Genomic DNA, 14,591 nt, shown 5'->3' on the forward strand with positions numbered 1-14,591 from the left:
CTTTGAGCAAGGTGATAAATAGAATCAGAAAATTACAACTCTATATCAGAATTGGTTAGTAAACAATTACAGCATAAAAGTTAAAGGGAAAGGAAGCATTAAAATAGCTATAACCACTTCAATTTGATAATGAACTCAAAATACAAAAAGGAGTCATTTGTGACAAGAAAAACATAAAAGGGGAAGAGGAGGAGGATGGAACCTGCATAGGCAAATGAAGGTAAGATGCTATCAGCAGAAAAAGAACCATCTTATTTATGAGACCTTTTATACAAACTTCACGGTAACCTCAAAACAAAAATTTAGAGCAGAGATATGAAACAAAAAAAGAGGAAACTGAGAGATACGTTACAGAAAACCACCAAACTGAAATGGCAGACAAACACAAGGAAAAAGAAACAATGGAGGGCCGGCCCTGTGGCTTGGTGGTTAAGTGCGCGTGCTGCGATGCTGGCGGCCCGGGTTTGGATCCCGGGTGCGCATCGAGGCACCACTTCTCCGTTCATCCTGAGGCCGAGTCCCACATGCAGCAACTAGAAGGATGTGCAGCTACGACACACAACTATCCACTGGGGCTTTGGGGGGAAAAAATAAAATAAATAAAATCTTTAAAAAAAAAAAAAAAAAAAAAAAAGAAACAATGGAAATATGGAACAACCAGAAAACAAAGGGTAAAATGGCAATATTAAGTCCTCATATATCAGTAATCACTGTAGGTGTAAATGGATTGAATCCACCAATCGAAAGACACAAAGTGGCTGGATGGATTAGAAAACAAGACCCAACAATATGCTGCCTTCAGGGGACCCATCTCAACTCTAAAGACAAACATAGGCTCAAAGTGAAGGGATGGAAGATGATATTCCAAGCAAATGGCAACCAAAAGAAAGTAGGTGTAGCTATGCTTATATCAGATAAAATAGACCTTAAGCCAAAGAAGATAACAAGAGACAAAGATGGACATTATATAGTGATAAAGGGGACAATCCATCAAGAAGACATAACATTTATTAATATATATGCCCCTAACATAGGAGCACCAAAGTATAGAAAGCAACTATTAACAAACCTGAAGGGAGAAATTGACAGCAACACAATAATAGTAGGGAACTTTAATATCCAACTTACATCAATGAACAGATTATCCAGACAGAAAGTCAACAAGGAAACATCAGCCTTAAACATTAGACCAGATGGACTTAATAGATATATATAGAACATTCCATCCCAAAGCAGCCAAATATACATTCTTCTCAAGTGCACATGGGAACTTCTCAAAGATAGACTGTATGTTGGGGGAAAAAAACAAGTCTCAATAAATTTAAGAAGATTGAAATCATATCAGGCATCTTTTCTGACCACAATGGTATAAAACTAGAAATCAGCTACAAGAAGAAAGCTGGAAAAGTCACAAATATGTGGACATGAAACAACATGCCACTGAACAACTGTTGGATCAATGGAGAAATCAAAAAATACCTGGAGACAAATCGAAATGAAAACACAACATACCAAAGTCTGTGGAATGCAACAAAAACAGTACTCAGAGGGAAGTTTATAGCAATATAGGTCTACTTCAAGAAACAAGAAAAATCGCAAACAATGTAACGTTACACCTAAAGGAACTAGAGAAAGAAGAACAAAGGAAGCCCAGAGTCAGTAGAAGGAAAGAAATAGTAAAAATCAGAGTGGAAATAAATGAAATAGAGACTAAAAGGACAGTAGGAAAAAGCAGTGAGACTAAGAGCTAGCTCTTTGCAAAGATAAACAAAATTGACAAACCTTTAGCTAGATAGATTTATAAAAAAAGAGAGAAGCCTCAATAAATAGAAAAGAAAGAGGAGAGATTACAATGGATACCACAGAAATACAAAGGATTATAAGAGAATAATATGAAAGGCTATACACCAACAAGTTGGATAACCTAGAGGAAATGGATAAATTCTTAGAATTATACAACCTTCCAAAACTGAATCAAGAAGAAATAGAGAATCTGAATAGACCAATCACTAATAAAGAGATTGAATCAGTAATCAAAAAGCTCCCCAAAGACAAAAGTTGAGGACCAGATAGCTTCTCTGGTGAATTCTGTCCAACATTGAAAGAACATTTACCTGTCCTTCTCAAACTCTTCCAAAAATTGAAGAGGAGAGACTTCCTAACTCATTCTACGAGGCCAACATTACCCTGATACCAAAACCAGATAAGGACAACACAACAAAAGAAAATTATAGGCCAACATCACTGATGAACATAGATGCCAAAATCCTCAACAAAATATTAGTGAAACAAATACAACAACACATTAGAGGGATCATACACCACGATCAAGTGGGATTTATTCCAGGGATGCAGCGATGGTTCAACATCTAGAAATCAATCAATGTGATATACCACATTAACAAAATGAAGACTAAAAGTCACATTGTCATCTCAGTCGATGCAGAGAAAGCATTTGACAAGATTCAGCATCCATTTATGATAAAGACTCAATAAAATGGGTATAGAAGGCAAGTACCTCTACATAATCAAGGCCATCTATGACAAACCCACAGCTAGTATCATACTCAACAGTGAAAAACTGAAAGCTATCTCTCAAGAACAGGAACAAGACAAGGATTCCCACTCTCACCACTCTTATTCAGCATAGTACTGGAAGTCATAGCCAGAGTGATTAGGTAAGAAAAAGAAATAAAATGTATCCAGTTGGAAAGGAAGAAGTAAAACTGTCACTATTTGCTGATGACATGATGTTATATATATAGAAAACCCTAAAGAATTCACAAAAGAACTATTAGAAAAAAAATAAATGAATACAGTAAAGTTGCAGGGTACAAAATCAACATAGAAAAATCAGTTGCATTTCTATACACTAACAGTGAGCCAGCAGAAAGAGAAAAATCAAGAATACAATCTCATCTATAATCACAACAAAAAGAATAACATAGAAGTAAATTTTTTTTATTTTTTTATTTTTTTATTTTTTTAATTTATTTATTTTTCCCCTAAAGCCCCAAGCGATAGTTGTAAGTCATAGTTGCACATTCTTCTAGTTGTTGTATGTGGGACGCGGCCTCAGCATGGCCGGAGAAGCAGTGCGTCTGTGTGCGCCCGGGATCCGAACCCGGGCAGCCTGCATCGCAGCGCACGCACTTAACCGCTAAGCCATGGGGCCGGCCCAACATAGAAGTAAATTTTAACCAAGGACTTGAAAGAGCTGTACACTGAAAACTTTAAGACATTGTCAAAAGGAATGGAAGAATACACAAAGAAATAGAAAGATATTCCATGCTCATGGATTGGAAGAATTAAGATAGTTAAAAATGTCCGCGTTACCTAAAGGAATCTACAGATTCAGTGTAATCCCTATCAAAGTCCCAATGACATTTTTCAAAGAAATAGAACAAAGAATCCTAAAATTTATATGGAACAACAAAAGACCCCAAATAGCCCAAGCAATCCTGAGAAAAAAGAACAAAGCTGGAGATATCATACTCCCTGATTTCAAAGTATACTACAAAGCTACAGTAATTGAAACAGCATGGTACTGGCACAGAAACAGACACCTAGATGAGTGGAACACAATTAAGAGCTCAGAAATAAACCTACGCATTTATGGTCAGCTAATATTCAACAAAGGAGCCAAGAATATACAATGGAGAAAGAAAAGACTCTTCAATAAATGGTGCTAGGAAAACTGCATAGCCACATGCAAAAGAATAAAAGTAGACCACTGTCTTACACCATACACAAAAATTAACTCAAAATGGATTAAATTCTTTAAAAGCTGAAACCATAAAACTCCTAGAAGAAAACATAGGCAGTATGCTCTTTGATATCAGTCTTAGCAATATCTTTTTGGATATGTCTCCTCAGGCAAGGGAGACAGAAGGAAAAATAAACAAATGGGACTACATCCAATTAAAAAGCTTCTGCACAACAAAGGAAACCATCAACAAAAACAACCCACTAATTGGGAGGAGATATTGTAAATCATATGTCTGATAAGGGATTAATATCCAAAATATATAAAGAACTCATACAACTCAACAACAAAAAAACACACCTGATTAAAAAATGGGCAGAGGATATGAACAAACATTTTTCCAAAGAAGATATACATATGGCCAACAGGCACATGAAAAGATGTTCAGCATCACTAATTATTAGGGAAATGCAAGTCAAAAGCACAATGAGTTATCACCTCATGCCCATCAGAATGGCTATTATTAAAAAGACAAGAAATAATAAGTGTTGGAGAGGATGTGGAGAAAAGGGAACCCTCATACACTGCTGGTGGGAATGGAAATTGGTGCAGCCTCTTTGGGAAACAGTATGGAGAATTGAAGTTAAAATGGAACTACCATATGATCCAGCTATTCCACTTCTGGGTATTTATCCAAAGAGCATGTAAACACTAATTTGAAAAGATATATGCACCCCTATATTCATTGCAGCATTATTTACAATAGCCAAGACCTGGAAACAACCCAAGTGCCCACTGACAGATGAATGGATAAAGAAGATATGGTATATGTATATTCAATGGGATACTACTCAGCCATAGAAAAGAATGAAATCATGCCATTTGTGACATCATGGATGGATCTTAAAGGTATTATGCTAGACAAAGTAAGTTAGATGGAGAAAGATAAATATTGTATGATTTCACTCATGTGGAAGATAAGAAACAACAACAAACAAACACATGGACACAGAGAACAGATTGGTGGTTATCAAAGGGGAAAGGGGTTGGGGGGGAAGGAAAAAGGGGTAAAGGGGGACATTTGTATAGTGATAGATGGAAACTAGACTTTTGGTGGTGAACACAATGTAGTGTATATAGAAGTTGAATTATAAGATATACACCTGAACTTTATATTATGTTATAAACAATGTTATCTAGAGTAAAAAAAGAGAGAGATATGTGTTCAAATACATTTGAAACCTTTCCCAGTCTAATCCCATCCCCTCACCACCTCAGGTAACTTAAATTCTGCCTTGCTTTTATATACCACATATGTATACAATAAACAATATATTATTTTTCCTGTTTTTGAAATTAATGGTATCATGTTGTAAGCAGTCTTTAGTGATTTGCTTTTTGTTCAATATTATGTGTAAGATGTTTACACCTGCATAGTATTTCATTATAGAAATTTACCTCAGTATCCATTCTCATATCAATGAGTATTTGGGTTGTTTCCATGTTTTGTTTTGTTTTTTTTAACTATTACAAACACTGCTGCTGTGTTAACTTTTCTCAGTCTTCTGATGCCCAGCATGTGCCAAGGGCCCAGAGGGTGCAGAGATCATGACCTCATGGTTTTTCAGTCCTTGGGGAGTAGTGACCACGCTGGGGAATGGCATAGGAAGAGTAGGTGAAGCCAAAACAAATATTTGTGTTATTGTCTGTTTTTTTTTTTTTTTTTTAAAGATTTTATTTATTTATTTTTTCCCCCCAAAGCCCCAGCAGATAGTTGTATGTCATAGTTGCACATCCTTCTAGTTGCTGTATGTGGGACGCGGCCTCAGCATGGCCGGAGAAGCGGTGCGTCAGTGGGTGCCTGGGATCCGAACCCAGGCTGCCAGTAGCGCAGCGCACACACTTAACCGCTAAGCCACGGGGTCGGCCCGTTATTGTCTGTTTATTATACACCCGGTTTCATTGCATAAATGATCTCTGACAGATGTCCCTTGGAGCTGTTGATGAACACTAGATACCTGACAGGATGGACGATTGAACGGACCAGATGTAGCAATTCTTTTATTTTTAAGTCAGTATTTCATGCAAAAAAATATATGTGTATCAGAGGGAATAATAGTCCTATGGCTTATAAATGAATAAACCTCAGATGATAAACTGGCATGTTTTTATGCTGCTGGGAGAGAGCATCTGTTACACATGGACCTTGTTTTAGGGATTCTCCCTTATATGAAATGTGCACTGCTATTTTTTATTTATTTTTAATGATATTAGGCTTCATAATATGCAGAGACTAGATAAGTTTGGGGCAAAGTGCCTTTCTTCTCACTGTTCATTGTTAGCAATAACTGAGGTGCCAGTGAAATGAAACAGAGGCAGGTAACATCTGAACAGTGAGGTGTAATGACCTGTCAGTGCTGGCAGTTCTGCCCATGGGTTGTGGTCAAGCTGTCTGGAGAAGCTGATGAAAGAGACCAGGCCCCGGGACGGCATATTCCTGGGGCTTCTGCCTTATTCTTGTCTTTTGGGATGAGATTTCTGGTGGATTGGATGTGTAGTTGTATTATATCCTTTTACAAGTGATATTAACATATCAGTCTGTGATAATTTCATTAGTGAATATTCTTTACAGATCTGTGGGGGGGGGAGCAATAAAGATCTTTAAAGAAAAAAACAATCACCCATAGTCTCATAACTTACAAGTAATCACTATTAATAGTTTGTTGATTCTTTGTTTCTATGTGTAAGTATATTTTTAAACTTAACTTCAGTCATACTCAGTATGCAATTTTGGCCTCTTTTTCCGCAGACTTTATATTGAGAGCATTTTCCCACAGTAAAATTTTTTTGAAAACATTATTTTTGACAGCTACATCATATTACATTGTATGGTTGTGCAGTAATGTAACCATGGGCCTGATTTATCAGTTTTGTTTTGTGTTGGGTTTTTTTTTTTTAAAGGAACTATGCAGGTATTCTGAAGTTTTGAGGAATAATGCCTAAAATTATTGCATGGTGGAGCCTCTTTTCTGTAACAAATAAATTATCTTTTTTTTTACTCAACAGACATTTTTTGAGAACCTATATTCTGGCACTGTTCAAGACTGAAGAGTATTATATAGGCTTTGATTTTGATTAAAAATCCCTGCTCTCCTGGAGCTTACCTTCTAGTTATTTGTTCTGGAATAATAATTTGACTTCATATAATCAGTAACATGAGCTTAAAACAATATTTTGATAATTTTATGTACTTAGAAGAGATTTGTTCTAAACACTGTAATATAATCATTCCACTTTTTATTCTGTATCTATCGTCTCTTTCCATTTAGAATTATTTAGTAATAGATACTGTTTATTGAATTGTTATTTCAAGCAACAGTTTAAAAAAAACTTTTTATTATGTAGAATTCTAGTTTTTCTCCTTTATTAATTAAGTGAGAGTAGGGAGAGGAGAAAGGAAAGGGAACTATTGAAAACAAAATTCTCCATAAAAGCCCTTAAGACTGGAAGAAATCTTAAAAGATCCTTTTAATCTACCTCTTCATTTTACAGTTGAAGAAACTTGATTCTGCCAAGGTTAAGTGTCTTGTCCACTGTCACATAGCTAGCTGATTACAATCTCTGTAGACATAACAGTCCAGTACTCTATTATATGTAATCTGTATCCTTTTTGAAACATTCTTTTCATTCAACAAATATTTGTGCCTACTATGTGCCAGACAATGAAATGTGTTAAAACATGCAAAATTAAGACGATTCCTCAGGCTGCAGAATCTGTTTTCTTCTTAGACAAGAAGGTGTTCCCAAACTTAAGAAAAAATCTGCATTGAATGAGATTATAGGATATAAATAAGACTTGATGGCTCAATAATGTAAAGTCTTGTGGTCTTTTCTGTATCTGATTTCCTGGGGTGTATTTGGCACTGTTATTTTCCTGCAGTTTGTATCTTTGTGATATTGTTGGAAAAGATGCTTCAGAACATCCTTAAAATGTTACTTTTGTCGTCTTTGCTTTCAGTTGCCTGGCTTCAGCTTTGCATACAAATTGTCTCTGGGTCAGCTCTTGTAATCTTTTCATTTCCATAGTTAGGCCCCTGGAGTTTTGTTGTAATAGTTTATACAGCACTCTTATGCAATATTCATCAAGGAATAATAAAAAGGTTTAAAGGCAACACTGACAAGTACAAATAGTTACCATAATTAGAATTAATTCAGATTTTAAAAATTTTCTACAGCAAAAACATAGAAAATAGCTCTACTTACAGCTATTTTTGAAAACTGGCAAGACTAGATAACAGTTTAAAAATATTTTATGGTATTCTCTTTGAGAGGTGTGTCTGTGTTGTTGTGTGTGTATTTTTTCCTTCAGTTTTGTCAAAAAAGTACTTGTTGATTTAGTGATTTCATTTGTTCATGCCTTTAACTGAGTGTTCTAGGATTTGAAGTATAATGACAAATGAAGGAAGAGAGAGCTCAGAATGCACGGAACACAGACTGGTGTAATGGAAAGTGTACTGGATTTGGAGTCAGATGTTCATGTTCTATTTTACCACGTAGTGATTATGATCTTGGGCAAGTAACTCATATTTGTCTTCAAATCTCAGCTTCCACATTCTTTTCTCAGTAAGATATTTCCTGGCTTCTCCCCATATCCTCATCCAAAATAAGTCTTTCTGTTGTAGGCTTTCTTTAGTACCTATACTTTTTCTTTAAAACACTTCTTTTCTATTGAAGTGATATATTCCTGTGTTTATCTATATTTGTTTAATTTGTTCTTCCTACCTGGATTACAATTCCTAGGAGTAGGGTTTGTATCTATTTGATTCATCACTAACTGCCCTGCCTTTAGCACAGGGCTGGACACGTGATAGGGGGTCAATAAATGTTTGTTAAATAAACGAACTTCTTAATACCTTGTCATATGTCTTCACAGATATAAAACTCTACAACCACACCTCTTACAGAAAGCCTTCTTTGAGAAAATCAGGACAGGAGAGGTTCCCATACCACCTCCCTAAAGATATATAGGACTGTGGAGTTTATGAAGTTGTACACTAACTTTTTATCTTATGTGTTTCTCACAACTCAGTGAAGTAATCGATTGGCTAAAAGATCCTACTACTAGGACCGTATATTTTAACTCATGTCTAGCACCATGTTGTTGTCAACACTCAGTGAACACTCAAGAAACAAAACAGATTTCAATTAGTAGTTTTTTTGAAGTGACATTATAAAAGCGTGGCATGTTTTTATATAGCATTTTTAAAATCCCTTGTTTTATTGACAATAATGTTTATAAAGTTTTAAATGTTGTTTAAGAAATAAATTATCAGTCTTTTTTTTTTTTTTGTGAGGAAGATCAGCCCTGAGCTAACATGCATGCCAATCCTCCTCTTTTTGCTGAGGAAGACCGGCCCTGAGCTAACATCTATTGCCAATCCTCCTCCTTTTTTTTCCCCTTTTTCTCCCCAAAGCCCCAGTAGATAGTTGTATGTCATAGTTGCACATCCTGCTAGTTGCTGTATGTGGGATGCCACCTCAGCATGGCCGGACAAGGGGTGCATCGGTGGGTGCCTGGATCCGAACCCAGGCCGCCAGCAGTGGAGCGCACCACTTAACCGCTAAGCAACGGGGCCGGCCCCTATCAGTCATTTTTGTTTAGTCGTTTATTCATGTTCTGGTCAGGGTAAGGTATTTGCTTGAGATCTGAATCAGTATTGAAAGACAAGTGTATGTGGACATAATATCTTTCCAGTAAATCTTGCAACTATTTCTGTGCCTACATATGTTAACATTTTTATAATTGGCTTCCAAATAGCAAACACAGATGGCTGTAGTCTGAATTTTCAGCATGTTTTAGAATAAATGTTTTCCTAGTAATTTAAAGTATATCATTTCAGTATCAGATGATTAGCTAATTGAGTAGTTTCTGATTTTTGCTTATCTGCTAGCTTGCCATTTTTTAGATTTAAAATAAAAATAGCTTTGATAGCTATCAGAAATTAGATTTATGTGATAATCTTGTTCCCTCTCTCACATTTTTATAAAACAGAACTCTTACTAAAAAGGTATTGTGGGCATTATTTTTGAGAATTTAGTGTGTTGTGGTATTTTTGGCCTAGTAGAGGAGAGAGATTATGGTGAAAGGGATTATTTTGTTTTTTAAGTCATTTAATTGCTAATGTTAATTCTGAGACAATGGAAGTTGTTTATATAGTAGAATTAGATATGCCTGTTATGTCATCTTAATTCTCAGGTTCTGTGGAATAGTGCTTAAAATGATTGCTTAGTGATGAGTTTTGTATAAAAGATAAATTATCTTTTTTTCACTCAACATTTATTTATTGAGTACTGTTGTAGACTTTGAATATATAACAGTGAACAAAACAAAAGACCTTACCCTCATGGAGTTTACCTTCTGGTTAATTGTTCTGAAAAAATAATATAACTTCATATAATCAGTAACAGGCCTAAAATATTCTCTTGGTAATTTTATGTCCTTAGAAGTGATTTGTTCTGAACACTATAATAGGACCATTCTACTTTTATTCCATATCTATCTAGTATTAACTTTTTCATTTGGGTTCATTTAGTAATGGATACTGTTGTCTCAGAGAGAGGTGTTTTTAAAAAGTCAAACTTTATAATATAGTTTTAGTTTTCTCCTTTGTGTTATGTATTTGTACATGTAAGTAAATATTAAATGTAAATTATATATATTTAACCCAACGGTTAGAATTTTAAACAAAATCTTCATCTTTGTCCTGCTATCTCCTGCTGTCTGAATATATTTTCTAATGTATAATGACATGGAATTTTAAGAAGTTTCTGAAATTGAGCATAAATATCAAGAATGTCATTATTTTTCTTGGTTTTGCATTCTCTGAGGAATCTTTTAAAAATGATGTTCCTAGACTTTTGATTCCATTTACAGATAATATATAATACTATTTCAGTTGGTTTATTTTTAAGAATGAATTTGCTATCCTCCAAAGTAGTTTAAATGCATTCCAGCAGCTTAATAATGTACAAATAGAGGCAACTGGTCTTGCATCTGTTTCTTAAGCAGGCATGAGGTAGAATAACTGGCTAGTTGCTAAATAACTGAGAAAAAAATTTAAATGTGATATATTTTTATATTCTACAAGGGCAGTGATTAGATATTTTTGATGTATGAATTAGACATCTTTATTAAGTAAACATTCCATATCTGTATACTTTTCTTCATCTACAGCAGACAAAATAAGTATAAATATGCTGTATGTTATTCTGTAGGTTCTGATATTTGTCACATATTTTGATAGTTAATGATATCAACATCATTATTAAGATTGCTTTAATACTTTGTATCATAAGAAATTAATTGGCCATCTTTGTAATGGGTCTAATTAATAGTTATATAATTAATATACTGGTGGTATATTTCCTCTTTTTAAGGCATAAGGGGCTTACCCCTGTTCTTTTGCTTTTGTCTCTCTCCTCTCGGAATCATCAAAGCACTCAAATTAAATTTAGGAATCAGTGATTAGTAGTTGCTTCATAAAAAATTTAGAAAATTTATTGCATAAAAAAGGAAATTTCGAATAAGCACAAGGAAAAATACCTGTAATCTCAAATCCATAGATAGACCAAAGTTATTATGGGTATAGTCTTCCAGATTTGTGTACGCCTGTGTGTATAATGTTGCTAAAATCCAAGCTAGTTAGAGTTATTGAAGACTGTGAGCCTGAGACCTGCCTTGTCTTTGTTAAAAGAGATGCATCTAATTTTCCTTTTATTAAAAAAGATTATATCGCAATATTATTTTATACCTACTACCATGTCATAAACATCTTTATTAACAGTGGTTTGCATTAATATTATTTTAATTGAGTTAATCCAATGTTGCCCAAAGTATGTATATGCATACTTCTGATTTTAGCTGGTGACAAGATATTTTAGATGATATCCTGATCCAGTATTAAATAACATTGGTTAGTATTGTAGGAAAGTTATTACCATTCCAGGTTTCAAGTCCATCTGCTTATGGCAAGCCAAAAGTCTGTTTGATGCTCGTACATCCTTAATATCCTTCCCACACTTGCCTATTTCTCTTATTACCTTCAGCAATAATATATAACTAAAATTGTAATAGTGTAGTTTTATTTTTCATTGTATTCATTTTTGTTTTCTATTTTTTAGAAAGAAATCACAAGTGATACTGGCTTTTAATTTATACCAGGGTTAGAATGTCTCCTTTTAAAATAAATTTACGTAAGAAAAGTACACTAATTAAAACATGTTAAGTAAATGATAAAGGTCGAACTAGGATATGGCAAAAATCCTGATGATGATATGTAAAAATGATTAAGGGATGGGAAGCACTGTTGTTTGATATTTTTATTTAAATTATTTCTAATTTTTTCCCATAATAAATAAGCCTGCAATGATCATTTGTTTTCTTTTTACATGGACTAATTACATTTAGTATAAATTAGTAGAAGTCCCAGAAAGTCCACAAAGCAAATGCATTTAGAGCTCCTATAGTTTCATATAATCTCACATCCAGAGATTACACTCTCATCAAACAGTGAATGAGAGTACTTGTTTTCCTTATTCTATCCAACTCTGGGCTAAATTTTTGTCTTTAGACACGACATTTTCACTTCTTACTTCTCAATATTTGAATAGCATGTATTCAGAAATACCTAATTTCTTTGCAATTCAACAGTTATTCTTATATTAAAGACTGTAACAATTGTCATTTATTTTGTCATCATTTTAGCGATGGTTTGTTCTTTTAAAGAAAGTAACTCCAGAAGTGATTTTTACTTAGTGGTGATAAAGGAAAATTATCTTTGACAATAATGACAATTTCTTTTTTTCTGTAGCTTGCCCAGTTTCGACAAAGGAAAGCTCAGTCTGATGGGCAGAATCTTTCTAAGAAGCAGAAAAAAAAGAAGAAAACTTCAAGCAGTAAACATGATGTGTCAGCATACCAAGCTTTGAATATTGAGCAATCACAGAATGACGAGATGTACGTAAATAGTTCTCAGAGAGTAGGATCAGCTGTGACTCCTGAATCCACAATAATGAGAAACCTACATGGTGGAGAAATGATCAGACGTGACCACGTTTTCTCTGTTGAAGTAAGTATTTATCCAGATTTTTAAACATTAAAGTTCTAAGTGGAAAGTTGTATGTCAACACTCATTAGCATCCTGTGCAATTTTTATGAGCTTATTTCAAGGAACATTTATTAAGCAATTAGAATATGCCAAGGATTGAGCACCAAGGATACAGAGGTAAATATGACAGTCTCTGCCCTTTCAGGAAGTCAGTCTAGTGGGGAAGGCAGTTTGTAAGATAGGTCGTGTTCTCTGATTAGAGCTATTCTTGCAACAGTGTACTTGATACCCTAGAGTACCATGATTTGGAAGAACGCCCAAATCAGCCTTGTGTGTGTTATTTGGGAAAGTTTCCTGGAAGAGATAATAGAACTGAGCCTTGAAGTGTAAGTTAGAGTTAGCTTAGAGGCAAAGAAGTTGGAGAGGCAACCTCGGTGCCAAAGAAACAGCATTTGAAAAGACATGAAACAGTGTGATGTGATTTGGAAACCATAGGTAGTTTAGTTTTAAATGGATCACAAAGTGATGGGGATGGGGTGGTAGTAATGGTAAGGGGCAGGAGATTGCACCTGGCCCGTAGAAAGTCCTCAATAAATGCTAATTTTCTTCCTCCCCTTAAGGATATAATTTTCCAGAATAAGGAGATGAGGGAGAAGTTGAGTGGATTGGGTGGTAGGTAGGATGGTGGAGCCACCAACTAAGACCAGGAGTAGAGAATGATGGGATGTTTAGGAGAAAGAGTGTTGGACAAGGCAGATGATGATTATAATTTGGATTGTGCCCTGGCATATTTATGTGGAAACAGAAATATTTAGATATGTAGGGATTTAAGCTTTATTTAAGAGGTCAGAGATGTCAGTAGAGATTTGCTATTCATAAGAATGGATGTTTTTTTAGTTTTTCCTGCTTGAGTTTGTTGAGCATCTTGGATATGTTAGATTAATATCTTCAAGTATTTTTTCTGCCCGTTTCTTTTCTCTCCTTCTGGGTCTCTTGTTATGAATATGTTAGTATGTTTGATATTGTTGTACATATCTCTGATGCTCTGCTCATTTTTCTTCCTTCTTTTCCTCAGACTGGATAATTTCAATGGAACTATATTGAAGTTTGCTGATTCTTTCTTCTTCCTCCTCAAATCTGATGTTAAGCCCCTCTAGTGAATTTTTCATTTCAGTTATTCTACTTTTAACTCCAGAATTTCTCTTTGGTTCTTTTATAAAAGTTCTTTCTTTTTATTGTTATTCTCTATTTGATGAGGCGTTATTCTTGTAATTTTCTTTAGTTTTTTAAATATTGTTTTCTTCACTTATTTAACTATATTTAAAATACCTGGTCTAAAGTCTTTGTCTATTCAAGTCCAATATGTGTGTTTCCTCAGGGACAGTTTCTACTGACTGTTGTTTTTCTTGTGTATGAGCCATACTTTCCTTTTTCTTTGTGTATTTTGCAATTTTTTATTGAAATCAGGACCTTTTAAATAATATAATATGGCAACTCTGGTGCTTGATTTGATTTGAATATGTATTTGTTATCTTTTTCTGCATAACAAATCAATATTTGGGTTCTTTACTAGAGTTTTAGTATTTTGAGTGCAAAGAATGTCTTGTTCACCATTTTATCCTCAGTACCATAGTTTTCAGTTCACAGTATGCATTTAATCAATAGCTATTTAAAAGGCATAAGTGAATCAATGGTGAGGGCCTGTGTTATGAAAATATTTTAGATTTAAAAGTGGGCCACATCCGTTAGGAACCACTGCTACAGACGTTTAGAATAGG

At 34.5% G+C, this 14,591-nt stretch overlaps 1 protein-coding gene across 12 annotated transcripts in view; it reads left to right on the plus strand.

Moving 5' to 3' along the window:
• The window catches only part of AKAP9 (A-kinase anchoring protein 9), a 152,521-nt gene that overhangs the window by 15,464 nt on the left and 122,466 nt on the right, over window positions 1-14,591 (plus strand). For all 12 annotated transcript variants that reach the window (XR_015548901.1, XM_087418649.1, XM_087419248.1 and 9 more), the window contains one exon: window positions 12,577-12,834. Coding sequence is in view for 11 of the 12 variants with exons in the window: in XM_087418649.1 (XP_087274775.1) it covers window positions 12,577-12,834 (258 nt within the window). In the remaining variant the exon portion in view is untranslated. The remainder of the gene's footprint in view (window positions 1-12,576; window positions 12,835-14,591) is intronic.

The sequence above is a fragment of the Ceratotherium simum genome, chromosome 1, assembly GCF_057802395.1.
Source record: "Ceratotherium simum simum isolate JZ-2026a chromosome 1, ASM5780239v1, whole genome shotgun sequence".
NCBI lineage: Eukaryota > Metazoa > Chordata > Mammalia > Perissodactyla > Rhinocerotidae > Ceratotherium > Ceratotherium simum.